Source organism: Astatotilapia calliptera, chromosome 23 (assembly GCF_964374335.1).
Source record: "Astatotilapia calliptera chromosome 23, fAstCal68.1, whole genome shotgun sequence".
Classification (NCBI taxonomy): domain Eukaryota; kingdom Metazoa; phylum Chordata; class Actinopteri; order Cichliformes; family Cichlidae; genus Astatotilapia; species Astatotilapia calliptera.
This window is the reverse complement of record NC_137443.1, coordinates 7,311,568-7,333,435: the sequence shown is the minus strand read 5'-3', so window position 1 is coordinate 7,333,435 and position 21,868 is coordinate 7,311,568. Positions and strand designations below refer to the sequence as shown.

The 21,868-nt window shown below is 41.4% G+C and overlaps 2 protein-coding genes across 8 annotated transcripts; one reads left to right on the top strand and one right to left on the bottom strand.

The window, feature by feature from the left end:
- Positions 1-6,667: 6,667 nt before the first annotated feature.
- On the bottom strand, positions 6,668-15,394 carry rangrf (RAN guanine nucleotide release factor). 4 transcript variants are annotated; one of them, XM_080296969.1, is made up of 2 exons: positions 14,540-15,394; positions 6,668-7,977 (listed from the first exon to the last, which is right to left on the bottom strand). In XM_080296969.1, the coding sequence occupies exons 1-2, from the start codon at positions 14,833-14,835 to the stop codon at positions 7,383-7,385; spliced, it is 891 nt and encodes a 296-aa protein (XP_080153095.1). In that variant the 5' UTR covers positions 14,836-15,394; the 3' UTR covers positions 6,668-7,382. The 4 variants fall into 4 exon arrangements, with proteins under 4 accessions (XP_080153095.1, XP_026015051.1, XP_026015050.1 ...); XM_026159266.2 differs by lacking the exon at positions 14,540-15,394 and adding an exon at positions 8,103-8,230; XM_026159265.2 differs by lacking the exon at positions 14,540-15,394 and adding an exon at positions 8,082-8,150.
- vamp4 (vesicle-associated membrane protein 4) lies at positions 9,353-20,504 on the top strand. Of its 4 annotated transcripts, none has more exons than XM_026159269.2 (9): positions 9,353-9,603; positions 10,283-10,420; positions 11,214-11,315; positions 15,471-15,517; positions 15,831-15,881; positions 16,793-16,893; positions 18,566-18,645; positions 19,061-19,112; positions 19,209-20,504. In XM_026159269.2, the coding sequence occupies exons 2-9, from the start codon at positions 10,418-10,420 to the stop codon at positions 19,232-19,234; spliced, it is 462 nt and encodes a 153-aa protein (XP_026015054.1). In that variant the 5' UTR covers positions 9,353-9,603; positions 10,283-10,417; the 3' UTR covers positions 19,235-20,504. The 4 variants fall into 4 exon arrangements, with proteins under 4 accessions (XP_026015054.1, XP_026015055.1, XP_026015056.1 ...); XM_026159268.2 differs by having other exon boundaries at positions 9,381-9,660; XM_026159270.2 differs by lacking the exon at positions 10,283-10,420 and having other exon boundaries at positions 9,358-9,660.
- Positions 20,505-21,868: the final 1,364 nt, after the last annotated feature.

Sequence of the window (21,868 nt, the reverse complement as noted above, 5' to 3'; positions counted from 1 at the left end):
TGTGTGAAGAGAGAGAGCGGAGAAGGGGAAAAAGTAACGGTTAGCTACAGAAGAGACGGAAAGAAAATAAATAAAAGGAATATAATAACTCCCTCGACAGCCAGAGTTGTGTCGGCGATGCTCGCTGTGAGTAAACTGTTTCAGCCCACTGTACGCTGTGTTCGTGCCTTAGAGAAGAAATAAAGTTCGGTGAAGCAGTTTCCTACGCCTCCTTCGATCTTTTTGCTAGCGGAGTTGACCTGTATAGTAAGCTGTTGCCGGCTACGAGTCAGTTACGGAACCTTCAAGTAACTGCCAGAGGTTTCCTTACTACGGTTCGGGGCCGCGGATCTGGCGCGGTAACACCTGTATCTGATTGAGGAGTCACTCATCTTTGGAAAAGAGAGTTTATTACAGAGAAATGGCTCTTTCCAAAATAAAAGCTATACTATACGCTTCTTCTGGGCTATATTCTCAGCAGCATATTGTAGCGGGTCAGGGCTGTTCGGGGTTCTGTTTGTACAGTTATGTTTTGTTTATGTTGCCATAGTGACGGGTGACGCCCTCTCGCTGCGACGGTGTGTCCTTCCAGGGTCAGAGGGCGCCCTGTGTGTTGTTGTTGTGGCTGTGCGGTTGCTGCGCTGAGCAGTTAGCTAGCGGCAGTGTTCTTCTGCAGATGTCAATAAACGGCTGTGCTCCCTGGCTAGCTCACGGGAAGCAAGACCAAACGACACCTCCGTCTCCTCGTTGTCTGAGCTCGCCACATTAGTGTCAGAAGTGGGATGATGGTGGCACCCCATGTTCTGACCCGAGTGACTTTTCCCCCGCCTGTCGTGACTGGCGGTGCGCCAAAAGAAGGCACCTGGATATTTGCAAAGTGAAAGCAAAAAACAAGCGCAAATTCAAACGCGATTTCAATATGTCACATATTGACAGTGGCTCACCGATGCCAATGACATAATTACCCAGCTACATTTCCGAAAGAATGCAAAAGCATTGACATATATTTTTCCTTCCTACAATAGCCCGACGGGCAGGGCAGAGATAGATTTTGGTAGCCGGACTGGAAAAATCGCTAGCCCGATTTTGCAAGCCCTGTGTTACAGGCATGGCCCTTTAAGGATGAAGCCTGATGGGAAATGTATTCGGGATGTGTGTAGCGGGACTGCCTGGTGTGTGTGTGTGTGAAGAGAGAGAGCGGAGAAGGGGAAAAAGTAACGGTTAGCTACAGAAGAGACGGAAAGAAAATAAATAAAAGGAATATAATAACTCCCTCGACAGCCAGAGTTGTGTCGGCGATGCTCGCTGTGAGTAAACTGTTTCAGCCCACTGTACGCTGTGTTCGTGCCTTAGAGAAGAAATAAAGTTCGGTGAAGCAGTTTCCTACGCCTCCTTCGATCTTTTTGCTAGCGGAGTTGACCTGTATAGTAAGCTGTTGCCGGCTACCAGTCAGTTACGGAACCTTCAAGTAACTGCCAGAGGTTTCCTTACTACGGTTCGGGGCCGCGGATCTGGCGCGGTAACACCTGTATCTGATTGAGGAGTCACTCATCTTTGGAAAAGAGAGTTTATTACAGAGAAATGGCTCTTTCCAAAATAAAAGCTATACTATACGCTTCTTCTGGGCTATATTCTCAGCAGCATATTGTAGCGGGTCAGGGCTGTTCGGGGTTCTGTTTGTACAGTTATGTTTTGTTTATGTTGCCATAGTGACGGGTGACGCCCTCTCGCTGCGACGGTGTGTCCTTCCGGGGTCAGAGGGCGCCCTGTGTGTTGTTGTTGTGGCTGTGCGGTTGCCGCGCTGAGCAGTTAGCTAGCGGCAGTGTTCTTCTGCAGATGTCAATAAACGGCTGTGCTCCCTGGCTAGCTCACGGGAAGCAAGACCAAACGACACCTCCGTCTCCTCGTTGTCTGAGCTCGCCACATTAGTGTCAGAAGTGGGATGATGGTGGCACCCCATGTTCTGACCCGAGTGACTTTTCCCCCGCCTGTCGTGACCGGCGGTGCGCCAAAAGAAGGCACCTGGACATTTGCAGGACTTTGTGTGGGGCAATGGGGTCGTCGGGGACGACTGACCCCTTAGGCGGGGGCTATGTAGCGGGTCAGGGCTGTTCAGGGTTCTGTTTGTACAGTTATGGTTTGTTTATGTTGCCATAGTGACGGGTGACGCCTTCTCGCTGCGACGGTGTGTCCTTCCGGGGTCAGAGGGCGCTCTGTGTGTTGTTGTTGCTGTGCGGTTGCCGCGCTGAGCAGTTAGCTAGCGGCAGTGTTCTTCTGCAGATGTCAATAAACGGCTGTGCTCCCTGGCTATCTCACGGTAAGCAAGACCAAACGATACCTCCCTCTCCTCCTTGTCTGAGCTCGCCACAATATTAAACATATCAGGTCCCCATAAGGAGAATCATGTGCTAACGGCTGTCTAAATGACTGGGGTAAAGTTTGTAACATGCATGCTTGTTGTTTTTGTCTGCTTCCACTTGTCTTTGCACTAGGATGATGTCGGCGTAAATGTGCAGTCATATTCGTTGTGTTCCCACTAGTGCTCCGTTATCGAGCTACCCCTGCGTGGGGCTAGACGGCTAACACTTTAACGAGCTAACTGCTCGCTAACACACTAGTTCCCACCCATGTAATTGAGCATTGCGTGGCACATCCAACATACTGTTTTACTTTAGTCCATGACGCGCTTACCTTCAGGGTCATACGTCACATGAAAACCAAAATAATTCCAAACGCCACATCTGAATGAGGGTGGGGAAGGTTCAATTTGCCATGTTGCAAGGAGAGCTTAACTTCTGTCTCGCTAGCTTGCCCTGCGCTCGTCCTTCTGATGATGCTGTCTGTGTTGAGCGCTCAGTGGATCTGCGCTCGACAGTGCAGCCTAGGCTGAGTAGTCGAACGCAGATTTACTGAGCGCTCAACACAGACAGCATCGTCAGAAGGAAAGTTGATAAAATAAATTACAAATTTTGTATTGTTCGATACATATGCGTACCGAACCGAAAGCACTGTATCGAACGGTTCAATATCGATACGAGTATCGTTGCACTAGAGCTGGGCGACAGAACGATAACGATATGTATCGCGATATAACTTTTACTGATAGAGAAATTAAGCTATCGCGATAGACCTCGCCGCTCTTGTCCTCAAAAAAAAAAAAAAAAAAGGTCAGCCAATCCAAATTAAGTAGCGCAGAGCCGAACCAATCACAGCCGCAGCATCACGTCGTGTGACTTGTTACGTACAGCACAAGTGCCAAGCCGCACGTGTGTTTGTTTGGGAAGCAGCCAGCGGGTAATGGAGCCAGCGCGTAATGGAGGAAATGAGTGTGCCGACTAGAAAAATCAACCGAGCGTGACCGAAGAGAAAACAGATGATGGTTCCAATGCCGGAGAGATTGTCAAACGGAAGAGCCATAGAAGTTCCGTAGTGTGAAGGTATTTCGGCTATTTCAAGTCTGACAAAAACAGAGTAGCGTGCACTGTAAATTGTGCCGAAAGCAAGTCTGGAAATACAATAAACTGGTGCATGCGTCACACTGTGCGCCACGTTATTGTTTCGGTGAAATGAATTTCTACAATACTGTTACTGTTAATTCTACTCTCTGCAGTGTTTAAATGCTTACATATACACACAGTTACTGTCCCTCCACACTTACGACTCGGTTCTGCTTCTATGCCCCAGCTTTGTTTACTTCTAGACTTCTGATTGGCCAACATTTAGGCACGGTTAGGAATCTAGCGCCACCTGCTGCTTTGGCATGTTCATAGCAGCGTTTTCCTTCATTTCTGCCTTTATGTGTGGACGGGATTATTTTTTAAAACGAAAACGGAAAATCTCCGTTTTCAAAAATACCCGTGTACGTGTGGACGTAGCCTCAGTCTCTGACTGGAAGCGCTAATTCGTCATTCGGCTTTTGTCAGACTAAAGTAACTGTTAAAACTGTTTGAAAAGCTCAGCTATACAACAAGGAGAGATTGAGAATTTCCTTTTAGTTCTCAGTTTATTTGATATTGACAAAAGTTAGTCAGTTTTGTCTGTTCTTCTGTAAAACAAACTAAGATTTATTTTTAGAATTAATATTTTGTTTCTAAGTGGAATTGACAATTTAGTCTGTTTCGTTTGTTCTATTTTGAAACTTAAACGCTTTAGCGGCTGCCTTTTGTGTAGTTTGCAATATTTGCCTTTATTTATCTGAAAAAGTCTCATGTTCCTTAAGTACATCTACCCTGTTGAACTTATTATGGGAAATAAATATTTAAATCAAAACAAGCTGCTGATTATTTCACATTTTACTTGTGAGCAACGGCACATTTAAATCTTACAAATATAGTTATTTGGCTTATATCGTGATATATATCGTTATCGCCTGAAATGAAAAAAACATATCGTGATATGAAAAAAATCTCATATCGCCCAGCTCTACGTTGCACCCCTAATATATATATATATATATATATATATATATATATATATATATATATATATATATATATATATATATTGATCGTGGCTCAAGAGTTGGAAGAAAAGTGTCCGGCAGCCTCGCCTCTGTCAGTGCGCCCCAGGGCAGCTGTGGCTACAATGTAGCTTGCCATCACCAGTGTGTGGTTGACTGATTGTGTAAACCGCCATTTCCATTTACATATTTTTACATATTTCCATTTACATATATTTACACTCCTGAAGAAATTCTATGACTCTGTTGTGGCTTCTGCTATCTTTTATGGCGTGGTCTGCTGGGGCGGCAGCATCTCTGCTGGGGACAGGAAGAGACTGAACAGGGTGATCCGAAGGGCCAGCTCTGTTCTAGGATGCCCTCTGGACCCAGTGGAGGTGGTGAGTGACAGGAGAACGGCGGCTAAGCTGTCATCCCTGATGGACAACATCTCCCACCCCATGCAGCAAACTGTGACAGCACTGAGCAGCTCCTTCAGTGGGAGACTGCGGCACCCACGGTGTGGGACGGAGAGATTTCGCAGGTCTTTCCTCCCCACTGCTGTCAGACTCCATAATAAAGACTTTAACTGATCAAGCACACACATCCATACATATGCAGTAATACTAAGTGCAATAATCCTTTCTGTCATCGTTGTATTTTTACTCAGTTGTATATAGTATTTGTATTTGTATTCTATTTTTATCTTATTGTATATTTATTTTATTTTATTCTACTGTATATAGTATTTTATTTTATTCTATTCTGTACAGTTGTGTACTGTATTTATTCTTATTGTATTCTAATTTTTGCCTCATAACTTTTGCACTGTCCACTTCCTGCTGTGACAAAACAAATTTCCCACGTGTGGGACTAATAAAGGTTATCTTATCTTATCTTATCTTATATATCTATTCTTTTTTTTAAATTTGTGACTATATTTCTTATATTTCAATTTCCTTTACCATGGCAGAAACAGACAATGGTTCTTTTGTTTGAAACTGACTCTCACTCATGTGCATACGACAAGCATTGCAAGCCAAAAACCTGGAGACTATAGAACTTGCCCAGGAGCCCGTCAGTAGTAGGCTTTTTTCCAGGCACTGAAAGCCCATGGTAGCTGGAAAAGCGTCTCCTGACATGACCTGCAAATCATATACCTTTCCCCAAAGCCCTCATGGGGAAACACAGGATGTTTTCATTCTTTATTACAAACAGAACCAACACAATGCTTATTCAAGGAAACTTGCTGTTCTAATAAGAGAGTATGCTTTGGTTAAAGAAGGAATGTGCTGCTTAGGGATCACTGAGAGGAAAGGACGCCTGACTTTACGAGATTCTTAATCAGTCGTGGTTGTGCCAGAGGAGAGGGAGGGCTTGATGTGGCACTGGGGAGACAGACTTTACTTCATTTTTATTTGTTATGCACGACTCACCTGAATTCTCCTGCTGTGACAAGTTTTATTTAACAGCAGATTCAAGTTAAAAAAAATTTTTCTTCCTACAATAACACGTGTACCTGGAAAAGGCTTTGATTATACACCACATGACTTACAATGCTGAAATCTAAAAAAAAAACTGACTGCAGAAGGACACTTAGAGGCCATATTCCACTCTATAAATTTGGTTTCACCAAACTCACTCTTGAATGAAGTGTCTCCAAGGGATTTTAGGGTTCAGACTAATGAATTAATCCACCATGAGGCCACTGGTGTGCATGATGGAAACAGTTGACCTAATACATATTCCTGCTGGGACTGCTCCTCTCCATTTTCACTGTTTATGACAAAACCATGGAGCTCTCTGTGGAGGCACAGAGGGCTCCATGAATATTTTCCTGTTTTTAACTTCTCCAGAGAGATGTTGGGATCTAATTTTAGCCAAAACCTTCTGACTTGTACAATGACTTTTGACACTACTTTTATCACCACTGTACTGTAAAAACAGCCAGTATAAAGAGCATATCAGAAGCTGAGTGTTACAAACTTAAAATCAAGTAGTCCTAAGGGGAAGACTGCGATTTATACATAAGAATAAGGTATTTCTCTTCGTTAGTCATTTCTAATTTACTTGTGTCTTGTCTGAAACAGGTCTCTCTTGTAAATGAGACACTGAGTCTCAATAGGACTACCTGTATAAATAAAGTTTAAATAAAATAAGTAAGTCTGCATAAAACATGCTTGAGTACAACAGCAGTGTTTTAGAGTAAAATACAGAGAGAATGAGACAAATAATTCCAGACATGTATAATAAAGTCATTAATTTTTTCAACATTTAATTGTTTTTGTTTCAGCCCTTAAATTAAAGTTGATTTTGAAATTTTATCACCTTGTAAACATTTCAAGACCCAACTGTACCTTTACGTGGAAAGGAAATGTCTTCAAATGAACGATAACTTGCTCATATTAATCCAATATGTGAGATTTACTACAGAATATAGTGGCATGGTACATACCAATCATTTGAACTTTAAATAAAACTAAACAATAGTTCAGTTTTTAAATAGAACAAAGCATAACAGGGACTCCTGTGTTTCAGGGAAGAAGCATGACTGCTGCTCTCTGAAAACTTTATTTGCATCAAAACATACATCTGACTATATCTCAGCCCTAAAACAGACCATAGCATTGACGCCATGCATAAAATATTCTTAAAATATGTAATTAACTACTGAACTGATTGAGAGATTTAAAAAAGTTTAACTATGAGGTTATTCAACAAAGCATTTCCCCCCATAATAGCACTTTTTAAAAAGATAGCAACTGCATTATGGTATAGGGGGAAGGTGGCTTTAAATAAAGGGTCTATTCCACCGGGGGAGATGTGTTGTGTGACATTTGATGCAAACAGAATAAGCTCAGAATTTCAAAAATATAGTCTATAACCAGCCTGCCTTTTAAAAATGTTGTTAATGTCCCCCAGGGAGAGAGACCGAGAGACACCACATCATAAAAGTGGACTTGCTCTACCCGAAGACCCCAGGGTTATGCAGAGTCAGAGTCTGTACGAGGTGCTGGAAGTCCTTCACCATCCAGGGCTGTTGGTGTGTCCCCACTGCACAGGCACTGCTGCTCTCAGGGCTGATACTCTGCGGGTCATTAAATGTTATGAGGACATCTGTGGAGAACTGCGGCAGACGGAACAGGCCCAAGTGGATGGTCACTGAATTCCTTGCTTCTTCATTGAACTTAGAGACGCACTGAGTCCCAGACAGCATCCACGCAGTGCTGCACTCTGACAGGGACAGCTCAGATTTGGGCAGAGCCACAACACTGGTCACTTCAAAAGCCCCCGGCTCCAGAGCTTTGTTGCTACCCGCGATGTCCTCAAAGTGGTACCTGGCTGCATCCTGGTCAGCCACCTGACCCTGGTACTCCACCAACTCGACGATCAGGCTCTGGTCTGTGTGGGCGTGGGCAAACACCTCCTGGTTGTCCGGGATTTCCCTCAGCTCGCTGATGTCTGTGGCGCTGTGAGGGATCACAGCTGACAGGGCTCCTCCAAACAGAGGATGAGCCTCGTTAGCGCTGCCTGCTGCACTCTGCATTTCTCTGTGAAGCCTGTAAACAGAAAGAAACACCACAGGTGAGACCGTCTCCACCCATATAAACACCACCTACTTAACAAAAATTGTAAAGGAAAAAAAAGAAGCTTATAAACACACATCTGCAGCTCACCAACTCACCTCCCACTGCACGCTCAATGTGGTTCCGGTGAAAACTTAATCTTCTTCTTGCGCGTGTGGCTTTTTTTTTTGCCATTATAACAAACACGCTGCTGCCACCTACAGGTGTGGCAGACCTCGACAGAGACGATTTCGCAGAATAAACTTAAAAAATAAAAATCTAAAATTTCTGATTTTGTTTTAAAGCTCATAACATACATAGCAAAAAAAGAAAGAAAGATATAAGTAGGTTTAATTCGAACATTTAAATGCTGAATGTCCAAATGACGTGGACGTTCAACAAAACAAAGTTCCCAATATATTATTCATCTGCATAAAAGTAACACAAATTTTGTGCTAAAAGGATAAGTATAAACTTATATGATCCCACTCCTGCTTTCTGTTTCATAGCCAGATTCAACTTTCTTTCAAATTACCTGGAAATGACACAAATGACAAATGACACAAATAAACAAAAGACTCCCTTAACGAGGTAAAAAGATGGATAAATTGATTTACATTAATTTTTTTGTTGCATGAATTGATTAGGTTCATTAATAATCAGCAGCCATAACTATGCAGTTTCCACAGGTCTTTTGTTCCAATTTGAAATCAGACTTTGCCTTTATGTGATAAATTACACCTTGGATACGGATTCAACTTTTTTTTCAACTTTTTTTGGGAGGGTGGATTGTACCTTTAAAAGATGTTGGGTATATTAATTATGTTTGGTGTCAATTGGATTTGTGGGAAAGAAACGACTCAGTCTTTTCCTTTGTGAGTAAAAAATAACGTATTTTTTGTTTGAAAATGTGAAGTTGTCAGTGTTATCAGCTCAACATTTTTAAGCAACCCAAATGTAACAAGGAAGAAAGCATGTACAGAAAGAGCGGAAGAACCTGTCTATTTATAGATCAGCTAAAACTTATTTTATCGTATTTATTTGAAGAAACAAGTGGCAATACCCTTGGCACAATTCTCTGTCTCAGCACTGGTGATTGTTTGCAATAAATAAGGTAAAGGCACCATAAATACATTGGTAAAATTATTTGTTTCTTTGAAGAGACCAGATTTTTCTTCTTTCCAAAAATATATCACTTTGATCCCATTTGAACTTTCTGTGTAGAAGTGGAATATTTACTGCATAAAATAATAATGGATTGCATTTATATAGCGCTTTTCGGGGCTCTCAAAGCGCTGTACAATTCCACTATTCACTCACTCTCAAAAGAACGTAAGGTAAAACATTTTCCGCAGGCCGTCAAACATCTGCGGCATTCTCTCCTCCTCCTCCACCAGCTGTTTGTGTTGATTTCCTGGTCAGCTGATTCAGACCGAGCAAAGATAGGACGAGGAGAGCTGACATCCACAATGATCATCGTGTTTCATGGTCATTGATAGCATTTGCGATGAATCAAACAGATCCGTAAAGTCGCATTAAGCCTTCGTGTTAATTTCTGAGTTTCTGTGTGGAGGAGTTTACCTGCTTCGAGCGAGCGGCGGATCCTGTGGAAAACAGCAGGTAGCCGCGTTAGCATCCTTAGCTTAGCTTGGTAGCTAAGCGGCCTGTTTCATACAGGTAAAATAATAAAGAAGAGTGTAACTAAGCTATAGTAGCTTTTAAATTGTTTTTCGTATTGTGGAGTTGAAGCTTCATTGTTAATTAGGTTGACAGGAATATTATTTGCTAAGATTTAGGTTGTCAAATAGCTCGACCTGCTAAAGTTGTTGACGGCTGTGATATAATGTTAATTAGCTTATGAGATTGTGAGCTTGAGTGTTCAGTTTTACTCCTTTGCTAAACTGAGGGACCCTTAAAGCTATTACTTTACATGTAATAGAAAAAAGGGGGGGAAATCGGCCAAGCTAAGGGTTAACCCCTAACCCCAAGCCAAGCTTTACTCATCTGGTATTCCTCCCTTGATAGAAATTGATTGTGGGGTTGATTTTTCATTCTTCTTCTGTTTGCGTAAAGTTGCAATCAATTAATTGATTAGGGTCATTAATAATCAACAGCCAACATTAAGCAATTTCCACAGGTCTTTTGTTCCAATTTGAAACCAAGCCTTTCCTTTATGTAATAAATTACTGCTTTTCTTTCTGTTTTTTAAAATTGACTCATCCTGCTTTCCTGCCTGAGCCTTAACATGTTACATAGATGTAACTCTGGCTTCTTTCTCTTCACACTATTCCTGCTTCAGATCTGTCCCCTGCCTCTCTTCTCTGTTTACTGGAAAGCTCTTCTCCTCTCCTGACCGCTGAAAGGCCCAGTTTTCCAGCTGCAGTGCCAGAAAAAGAATCTGAGAAAGCCACTGTGTCAGAACTAGCTGGATTCAATGGTATAAGTTGTATTGTTGGGTTAGCAGAGGTTGTGTGTGTGTTTGTGATTATATTACCACTGAGGGTCACATGTTGTTTAGTTCAGTGTCACAGAGGCCCTTTAATGAGGCATCTGTGTGTGTTTTGTCTCGCTCTTTGGAGCATGAAACACCCAAACACAGACTCCAGGGTGCATAATTGGAAGAACAGCATGTTTTCCATTTCCGTGTTACATGGAGAGCAATGATGACATTTCCTTTCATATCTAGTGAGACTCAACACCTGCTCCACCAGAAGGATTTGGATTTAAAACAGAAAATAAGATATCTGTTTTTGGACTGTTTTAAAAAAATATTATGTTTCTTGTATATGAGAAGCTGGAAACTCAATATCTGATCCAACATCACATCCAATTACTTTGGGGACTGCAATAATCAGTTATCTTGAGCTACACTCTTGAGAGTCCTAAACCTGATACAGTAAACAGGCTATGTAAAGTAAAATAGCTCAGGTGAATAAAATAGAATACAGATGTCTTGCATTAAAGTGGCTCAATATATCCAGAACAATAAGAGTGAAATAAAGTAGCTAAACAAACAAATAGAGTTGTATTGCTGAACCGTGAATTCACATTTAGTCATTTATAATGTTTAGATTCTCAGTATGTTTGTAAACTCTGCATGTGGTTATGTCTGTAACTCCTTTCCTCTTACCAATACTGAAATCTTCTCAATTCAGGTATCTAACTCTGTTTTAAGTTCTCCCACAGTGTGGTAAAGCTTCATTGATGATTTTTCTTCTCCTGCCCTACAGAGGGAGCCAGACCGGGAGGAGCAGCCTGAAGACAACATGCCACCGAAGTTTAAACGACACCTCAATGACGATGAGGTCACGGGATCCATTCGCAGCGAGAGGGTGAGACACAAATAGACATGAAGGAGCTGGTGCTTGGCATTTGGGTTTGCAACAAATTGCATCTGCAGTTAGAGAAGTAAAGTAGGACATGTAGTATATTTTCTTAACCACTTATACCATTCATGGTTGGAGAGAGATGGAGCCTGTTCCTTCAGATGTTAGGCAAGAGGGTATTGGACATGCTGGACTTCTATCTCATAGGGTAACACATTACTTTTACTGTGGATTGACTGATTGAGCCCATCCTGAGCAAGAAAAAGCCCCGTATCAGATGTAGATTTTTCCAAGTTTATTTGTCAGAGTAGTCATAATGGAAAAACAACAAAAATAAGGGGAGAGAACCAAAGCGACTTTTTTTAAGGGGTGAAGCTTTAGAAACTGCTACGGCCAAATGTCTGGTTCTCATCAGGTTGATCACCCCGTCCCACGCACCTGCACCTCCCCTGTCCTCCATCCTATTCTTTATTGTGTTCATTCCTCTGTGTCATCCTGTTTGCTGTTGTGCTGAGCTGAGATCAAAGCAAAGCTTACCGGGAGGCTTGCATAACAAAATAACCTCCCATGCTTTTCCTTCAGTGCCCGGCCTCCTGTCTTACAATAATTGCTAACAGTTTCCTTCACGTCTGCTGTCTCAAATGGAAAGAAAGAAAGACGTTTGTACAGAAGGAGATTGTTAGTGCCTTAACTTATAAAGCATTTTATGATCATATGGCCACCATTCCCACAGATTTTTTGCAGATGCCGTGTTATTTACAGGAGAATAAATTGTATTGGCTCGACATTGACTGGCAGAATTGACACTACAGTGCATCCATAGGCGCCGCAGTTATTAGAAGGTGAATGCCATGGCTGAAAGAATTGAGATTTTAACCTTGGTTACTGCTAAGGTAATGAAATTCAAATGTAATTGATCTTTCTCATAAAAATTTCACACTGTTGGGTTTTAATATCGATTACCTTTCTTGTGTAGTATCTAGTAGCAGTGGATAAAGTCCACCTGCCTTCAGTCCAATAAGAAACAGACTCGGTCTCTTCTCCTGTGAGAATTCAATGCAGCTGTCCTCACTTATTCTTTATAATTAACAATTTACACCAGAGTGCTTTTTGACCTGATTACAGCCAGCAGTGGCTCAGACTTGTCGTCACTGCAGGGATATTGTGGCGTAATTCACCGTAAGATGCCAGACAGTTTGTCCCATCCTTTTCTTTTTACTTTTTTATCTGATCTGTAAATTTTTATGTTGGATTCTCAGCATACTGATTGTCCATCCATTCATCCATTTTCCTCCACTTATCCGGTTCGCTGGGGTAGCAGCCTAAGCAGAGCCACCCAAACCTCCCTCTCCCTATCCTAGTCCTCCATCTTATCCAGGGGAACACTAAGGTATTCCCTGGCTATCTGAGAGATATAATCTCTTCAGTGTGTCCCTGGTCTACCCTGTGGCCTCCTTCGGGCAGGACATGCCTGGAAAATCTCACACAGGAGGCATCCCAACCACTTCAACTGGCTCCTTTTGATGTGGAGGAGCAGCGTCTGTACTCCGAGCCCTTCTTGAATATAAAGAAGAGGCCAGCCACCCTTGAGAGAAAGCTTACTTCTGCCACTTGAATTCACACTCTCATTCTTTTAGTCACTATCTAAAGAGCATGACCATAGGTGAGGGTAGTGATATAGCATAATGATCGTCCTGCTCTGAAACCATTTCACTCCAGTGCTTGTGTAATGTAGTGGCTGCTCTCACACATCACATTCTTAGATCAACAGACTTGAACTTTTATTGCTGCACACTGTGACGACTGCCCACCTGGCCAGTAATAACAAGGCACCAGGCTGGAAAACAAAATCTGGGGAAAAGTTAATGGTGTGCCTGAATTCAGCCAGTCATGCAACAGAAGCTTGGGTTTGTATTGAGCCTGTCTTAGAAATAAGACAAGAAAACACATCGGGTGTCTGTTTTAGTAGTCACATAGCTCTTTGTAAGTAGGCAGTGTGTTTACACACACATATTGGTTATGTGTTCCTCCAATTATTATGCATTATTTTAGTGATGCCCTTATTTTGGGTCATCACTAACAACCTCTACTTAGAACAGATGAAGGAGTTTTTATTGGGCTTTGGCCAGCAGAAATTCAGCTTTTTTTTTTTTTTTTGCTTTTCAGTAGAGATGGCACGATACCACTTTTTTATGTCCGATACCGATACCGATATCATAAATTTGGATATCTGCCGATACCGATATGAATCCGATATAGTGTTTTTTAATCAACAAAACTGTTTTTTAAATATCTTGCTGCATTTTGTATAAGTTCATACTCAAGTTTAAAACAACAACTACACTAAAGCTATTCTGTTATACCTGTATGCAAAAAAAAATATTTCATAGTTCAGCAATACTGATCAATCTAATAAACTTAAACCTGCACCATCCTCCCTATTCTGGTATTTTAAAGAGTACTTAGCATAAATATTAAGCAACCTAACTAATAGGGTTCCAACTCCCAGCAACAACAAAAATAAATAAATAAAAAATAGGGAACCACCCCTCACGCTCCACCTCATGATGCTTAATCGACGTAATCAACCTTAATTTGATGCAGTGTGAAAAAAAAATGCACAGAAATCAATTATTTTTCAAGAAATATTAAATAGATTCAACATCTTTCTTCAACAAAATTGCAGACTGTACAGATGGTACCTTCCCAAAGGAAAAAGTACTATAGCTTACTAGGGTATATATATTAGACTTAATAGTTACTATATACAGTAATTGACTTCTATTCATTTTACATCAAATTAAAACTTTGGGTGTCAGATAATTATTTATTAAAAGCTAGACATTTTAAATGAGAATAAGAAAGAAAAGTATGTCTTTGTGCCCCCTTTTCCCTGTTAATGCCCTATCGGCCCCCCTGGCTAAACTTTGCTAGATCCGCCCCTGCAGTTACCAGCGTCAGCTACGTAGAAAAAGATCCTGGTGTAGAAAGTAATATTAAATACATTCTAACAACAGCTGATCAAGCTTAAACGTGCTGCTGTTGTTCAGCCGCTGGTTTCCTCTTTCTGGTGCAAAGTGGGCCAAAAGCAAACTAGAGAGAGTACTCCCGACGGAAAAGCCGATCAGCTGATCGTTAAGCAGTTTCATGATTGAAGTAGCAGCCGGAGAGGCAGTCGCTTGTTAAGCTTAACGCAGGAATGCTTTACAAACATTCAGAGATGGACTTACACACTTGCTTTACTTCTCTCGGGATAACTTTGTCGGAGATGAAATGCCGGGTTGCTAGCGAAGCTCCAAATGCTATCCAGACCACCGACAGGTCCCGCATGCCACAGCCGCTCTATCACGTGATGCATACTGCTCCGACGTGCTAACATTCTGAGGTGAGTTACGGCGTGTTGCAAGTTTTGTGAGGTGCTTTCCTGATATTTAATGGATCGGATTACATTTTTTATTTTTCTCCGATATCCGATCCAGTAATTTAGGTCAGTATCGGACCGATACGTAATATCGGATCGGTCCATCTCTACTTTTCAGCCACCATACAACAGCCTGATATTGGAGCCCTTTGTAACTTTGGCCCGTTGTAGCATGGATCCTGTGGAACTTGAATTTTGTAGGATGGGGCCTGCATTAGTCAGACTTGTTGTATTCCTGGGTGATTTTCTTGCAGTGTGCTGGGGATTATTATCCTGCAGTGGGCTGCTATGGGGTTGCGCTGTTTTGGCATCAGTGTTTAGGCAGGGTGTTCAGGTGTGAAAGTAACATGTTGATTAATTGCCAGGACCCAAGGTTTCCTAGCAAACAACTGCTTTTTAACAAGCTGATCAGTTTGACTGTATTTAGACAATCTGTTAGTGGTTTTAATGTTTTGGCTGATCGATGCACTGGGCTAATGTTGTATTCACTGTATTGACCTTCGAAGGATAGTAAGTCAAAGACTGTCATTGATCCCTAAAGCAGCATTGTGGCCTTTTGGTGAATAAAGTGCATCCAGTTTCTTGAGTTCTCGTCACCAGGACTACTCCTCAGCAATCTGCTCAGGCTTTAATATTGGTTATAGACTAGCGCTCTGACCAAGTCCCTCCTTATCCAAAGTAGATATCAGGCAGGCAATAGTCCCAACTTCTGTGACCTCTGACCTTTTTCTCTTTTACAGAGGAATTTGTTGGAGGAGGACTCTGATGAGGAGGAAGACTTCTTTCTGTGAGTGTTTGTTAATTAATTTCTTAATAATACATTAGATATTTAAAATTAAGTTGCATTTCAAACAGTAGAGCATTAATTTGCTCAGATGAATCAGGTTGTGAAGATGTTATGTTTTTCTGACATATACTGACCAGGTTTTAGAGCATGGAGAAAACAACCAACCACCAAATTGAGAAAGTTTAATAGCCAGTCTAAAGTTGCAGCCAGTCTATGGGAGTAATATTGATTGTTAGAGCATAGTACACTAACTAATCAGCACAATTCATGCTTGTAGTCTGTACATTTGACTTCATCCATGCTTGTTTTTCAGGAGAGGGCCAACAGGACCCAGGTTTGGACCTCAGAATGACAAAATCAAGCAGTAAGTACAAACGCATACCTCATTACAACAAAGAATCAGAGGTCAGAGTAGTATTTCCATTACTGGTTTTGATATTGGTGTTATGTAACTATGGTTCGTAATGTTTACCAAAAGCTGCTGGTTATTACCAGATTGTGTAAGAGAACCCATCATGTGCAGGTTATTGTGTAACCTTCTCAGGATGTCTCAGTCCCTCTGCAGACTAACAGAGAACAGAGGAGGTCATTGTTTAGATCGTCTCGCACTCTGACTCGTTTCTCCACACTCCATTCATACTTTATAGTTTGTTATTGTTGTGAGCATATGAAACTAGATGCCATAGCTGCACATTTGACGAATGTTAAATTCACGGGGCTCTTGAACCTTAACCGCTGTGGTCACTGTAGTTGTTTATGTGTCATGATGGCAGCTCATACTTCTTTTATGTCTTTCTTTCTTGTTTGTTTTGCTCTGGCTTATGACTGTATACTACCTTCAGCATGCAATCAAGCTGAAAGCCAAGTCTGATAATTTACTGCAGAGCTTTTGTTTGAAACAGTCAGTTTGATTGTGAGTGAGAGCAGACAGTTGTTATAGAGAGAAATTCCACAGTTTTATATCATTACTTTTCCTCCCTCGTGAGTTTCCTTGCCAACTTCTTTCCGCATGTTAACCATGCAGGCCTCCAAGTGGTATTACTCTAAAATAAGGGTGACCTAAGGGTAATGTGAACTACTCATGCCATACTCAGTTATGAGTAGTATAAATAAAGGATTTGAACTTAATGCTGCAGATACCTAACAGGTGCAGACAGGTCACGCTGAGGCTGTCAGGCTTTTCATTGTCTGCCAGCTGGACAAGGCCAGACATAGAGAATCTTTCTACTGTACCAAAATAAGACCGGTCCTACCGTTGTGATTCTGTGTCCTCAGGGTGCAGTCGCAGGTCGACGAGGTGATTGATGTGATGCAGGAGAACATCTCCAAGGTGATAGAGAGGGGCGAGCGACTCGATGACCTGCAGGACAAGTCAGGTGAGACACACCAGCCACCGCGTGTGCATATTTACCAGACATGTGTGCACTACTCAAGCATGAAAGGCAGGAAATACCATTACTATTATTGTTTGTTTTAAGGTTTAGTTTCCAGAAAGACCCTACAGACTTATTTTATTTTGGGTTACCTAGGTATTTAATAAATTTGATGCTATGTGCATCAAATTCAGAAGAAAGTCATTTACTAATGAGGCTTGGACATTCGTAGCATGCAAACAACCTTAAAGTTGAATGCCCTCAACTTTAACGGTAATGCAAGCATGTGGTTAGCTCTCATTACAGTGTGAGACTAATTTAGAATAGTTTTTAACAGATGTATTCAACTGGTAAGAAGGTCCAAAGTCAAACAAACAGCCAAGTGTTACTGTGCACAGGAAGATATCCTACCTTTACATTGTGTCGGTGTGTTAAGTAAATTAAATGGAACAATTTCTGTAAACCTTAAAATATTAAATATGTTTTGGCTCTTAACAAGGATAAAAGCATTAACATTATGCAAAGTTGCTACTGCACACACTCGGGTGTGCAGTAGCAACGATGGCATGTGAATAGGCTCCATACATGCAATGTTAAAAATACCTTGCATGCATCCTTGTGTAACTGTTTCCAGGTATGCAACTTAAAGCGTTCGACAGGTTCTGTGCTCTTACTGCTCTTTGTTGGACACGCACAGCTCATCTTTTTCGCCGCTAATGAAAACACATTGCTGCATTGCACTTGTTGTTGTTTTTTTTTTTTTTTTTTTTTTTCTTTCCTTTTTGGTGTCACACACACACACACACACACACACACACACACACACACACAGATGTTGTACATTGTACTCCAGCTTAGGTCTATTGTGTTGACCAGACAAGCAAGACAATGACGCACATCTGGAACACATCTTTGTGTGTCTTTGATGTGAGTCTTTGTGCATGTGGACATGTCTGTGTCTAATTGTGGCTTCGCTGTGCCTGTCGCCCTTCAGCCTTCCTTCTGCGTTTACGTGAGAAATTTACAATCATGTAATCGACACTAGCAGTTTGCCCTCTGACCCATGTGCAGGTAGTCTGTGGTTAAATTCCACAAGAGTCTTTTTAGAAGCCTGAGCACTGCTCTGTAGTGGTGACAGGTTGTAAACATGGAGATGGAAACAGCAGAGACAAAGACTTTAAATAGGGACGCAAGCTTAGATAAGTAATACAGTGCACACTAGGGAGCTCAACCCTACCTTCATGTTATCATGCATAAACATAAAGTTAACAACAGTATCCAAGAAACAGAAAATCGGCGGTGCGGGTGAGTCGTTTGGAGAAGGGCTGGAGGAAATGTGTTTTTGCTCCATTGTGTTTTAATGTGGAAACTTGTACAACAATTGATGCCAATAGAGTTGGTTTAAAAAAAAAAAAAAAAAGTTGTTTAGAGGAGTGACTTCACCATCACAGTTAAGTCTTACGTAACTCCTACACATGCACAACACCGAGCCAAAAAACTTGAGTGACTCTATCCAGTTTGAAAATGAAAACAATATTCAGCTTATTGTTTACTTTACTAATAAACAGATGTCCTTTTTTTTTTTTTTTTTTTTTTTTTTTTTTTGTCCTCTTCGATTTACTTCCCTCCTCACGTGTCCTTCACTCATCTGTGCCGTAATCATGTGATGTTGCAGAGAGCCTATCGGACAACGCTTCTGCTTTCAGCAGCCGAGCCAAACAGCTGCACAGGAGGATGTGGTGGAGAGATATGAAGGTGGGGCATCCATTTCTTATTTAATATATATATTTAAATGCAACACAGATAACATTTAAATATCTGCTCATTATGGAAATGAGGAGGTAATCTAGCAAATCAGCTTGATTAGCAAAAGTTTTAAGTTCTGTAGTTATTTGTAGTCTGCAAGTAGCTATTTCCAAAGTTGATCTACAAATAGGCAAAGCATTGAACCCCATGATAGCGCCCTTCATTTGGATAATGAAGGAGAAATTATACAAATTATATGAACATTTTACATATTAATGAATGCCTACATTAACTTTTATTGTTATTTTTAATGCATTTAATGAGTTATTTTTTGCATGTATTTACGATTATGACAGTTTTTGGTCCTCCACGGGAGATGTTCACCGTTGTGTGTTCTGTGTCTAATGTGTTGTTTCTCTCTCAGATGAAGATGATTATTGCACTGGTGGTGGTTGCTCTCCTGCTGATTATCATTAGTAAGTATTATACCAAATACATGAACAGAGTGTAAATTTACAAAGTGCGCGGGACTTCTCTCTTACTGTTACTTTTTCTTTTCTTCTCTTCATCAGTTCCAGTGATTCTTCGATATCGCTAGTGACTTCGGAGGAGGATGGGAACAACCTTCCTCTTCCTCTAGCTACCCCTGCACACAATCCTCCACTCCAGCTAGGGGGCGGCAGCCAGCTTCCCACACCCTCTTCAGTATCATCCTGTATACCCTCAAGGATCTGGTCTCTACTTTCCACTTAGTACAGATCTTATCACTGTATTCTCACATAAATCTACAGTGAGGTCTGTACTAAGGCTTGGTTTGATCCCCAACTTGAAACTAAGCTCCAGAAATGGGACACATGGGGAAAAAATGGGGAGATATTCCACCAGTGCTGTTTGGGAGAAACCTCTCAGCCCTCTAGTCAATGTGAAGGAGTGCTCCATTCCATGATACATATCGCATGCAGGACGTGACAACAAGTCCTGCATGTAGCATCATATACATCGATATTGTAAAGGCAGGGAATCGATGCCAACCATCTCTTAGTTTAGCCAGTCTGTTTCTGCTGCAGCAGTCTTATATAAAGAGGCTGTGAACTTCCAGCAGATAAACCTCTGATGTCTGCCCACGATTTCCTTGTGTGCTCACTTACTCTGAGGCTTGGACACTGAGAATGTTTTCTGCCCATCACAAGGTGGGAGAACATCTGAGGTTCATCTGTGGGGTCTAAAGTGGTGTTTCTTTCTTAATCATTTCAGTGGCTTTGACTGCTTTCACTTTTCAGGTATCTTTCCTCGTTCTCACAGAAACACGAGACTAGAAAGGAACTACATGTATTCATACAAGAACCTGCTCTGTAACAAATATCACCATAGATTGTTAGTGTACAGAAGAACCATGTCAAACCAAAACACCAAGGTTATGAATGTCTCCTAACCATTCTGTTCTCAGATGCTGAGCTTGGTCACAGCTGTCAAATTTGTTTTCCCGCTTGTGACATTACATCATCTCTCACGCTGCAGATGGTTCTGTTTGGTTTATAGGCTGCTTCTGTCTTTTTCTTTTTCTCCACCGTTTTCGATTTCTTATTCGCTCAAGTGTTTAGCTGCTGGTGTTCCCGTCGTCGTTGGAGGGATTGTATGGTTCACTGTATGGTTACGTTATAAGGAGGGGGGGTGATTTATGTGGTGAAAGCTGAGCTGTGAAACAAGAGTAGGTGTAACTGTCTGGAATTAACTCTACATGGTCTTTTTTTTTTTTAATTTATTTTGGCTGTAAATATTGATTCTGTAATGATGTATAATACTCTGGCATTGCATTGGAAGACTGTGATCCTTTTTTTTGCTCTGAAATAAAATGATTTTAAAGGGCACTTGTCTGCTTTGCTGTGGTCTGAACTAGTACACTGTCTTATAGGAAGTCAGAATAGATGATTATGGATGGAAATGGGGAAATATGTATAGAGGGGGAAAAAGTAATTCTCATGCTGTACCTCCACTTTGAAACACCCTTAACTATCCTCATGCTCACAGAGCCTGCAAAGTCCTTTTATCTCTTCTCATTACCCGACAGTTTTATTGGCTTGTGGCTTTACTGGCAGTTTGGCGTCCCATGATGGCACTAAAGTTGGAGGGACTGGAGCTCGTGAGGTGTTATTGTTCTGACAGACGCGCTGCCTCTCGTTCCCTGGACAGTAGACGCAAACGCACACTGACAGCTCTGCCCTTTACTTAGCCAGCACTACCCAAGTCTTCTAAAGGAGGAGGAATTAAATTGGCCCATAGGGACCTTGCCTTTTATTGATCATACGCAAATGGCATTCCAGTTCGTGCTCATTAGTGATGCACACAGTAGGGGGGATGACTTAATTTCAGCTATGAAGAGGAGAGAGGTCATTTCATGTCATGCACTTGCCTGAATGTCGTTAAAGCTGTGGTGATAAAGGTGCATGTTGCTCGATGGTAATCACAGAGGCTGTAAAGTCCTGGCTGTAAAAGCTGCTGCCCTGTCAAGAGTTAGAGCTTAGAGTTTTGAATTTTGCTACTGGTCAGGAAAAAAGATTTGGGCCACACTACTACTTAAATCTATGAGACACTTTTATCCGTTGCCCCGGCTGAGACACTCTCACATTGGCAGCCGAGGATGTTTTGGTCCTCTGCAAGGTGCTGATATCTGATGACTTCAGATTCCGGGCATAGCGACGAATTTATGAGTCGTATAAAAGTGAATTAAACCCACAAGAAAGCAGAATGGATAATATGGCAGCCAGTTAACGAGCACACACCCTCTTCATCTGAGAATGATCAAACAGAAGATCATAGTGTCAGTGGTTTTAGGAGACTCTTTGCTCTTTATTTTAATTCTCCTCGTGAGTGTTTACCTGTGGTTCTTTTGGTTTCGCCTTTAAACTTCTCTTTAATTTAAATTATTGGAAAATATTAATGAAATTAATATCTAACAATACCACATAAAAGAAAAGTTGATTTTAAGCATAGTGTACCCTATTCATCTGTTCATCCATCTTTCCAGCCAGTCATTGCTTCGATAAAGGTAAATGTGTCAAGTAAGTATTACCAGAAGCAGTATTACGTCTGCATGTCTTATCTTGTTTACTTTCTAGCTGACTGGCTCTCCTTTTCCCTCTTTTCCCTTTGGCATCCCTAAAGTAGACGATTTAGGCATCAGAGTGATCTGCCAGGTCAAGAATTGAGAACATAGAAAAGTAAGGAGGCATGA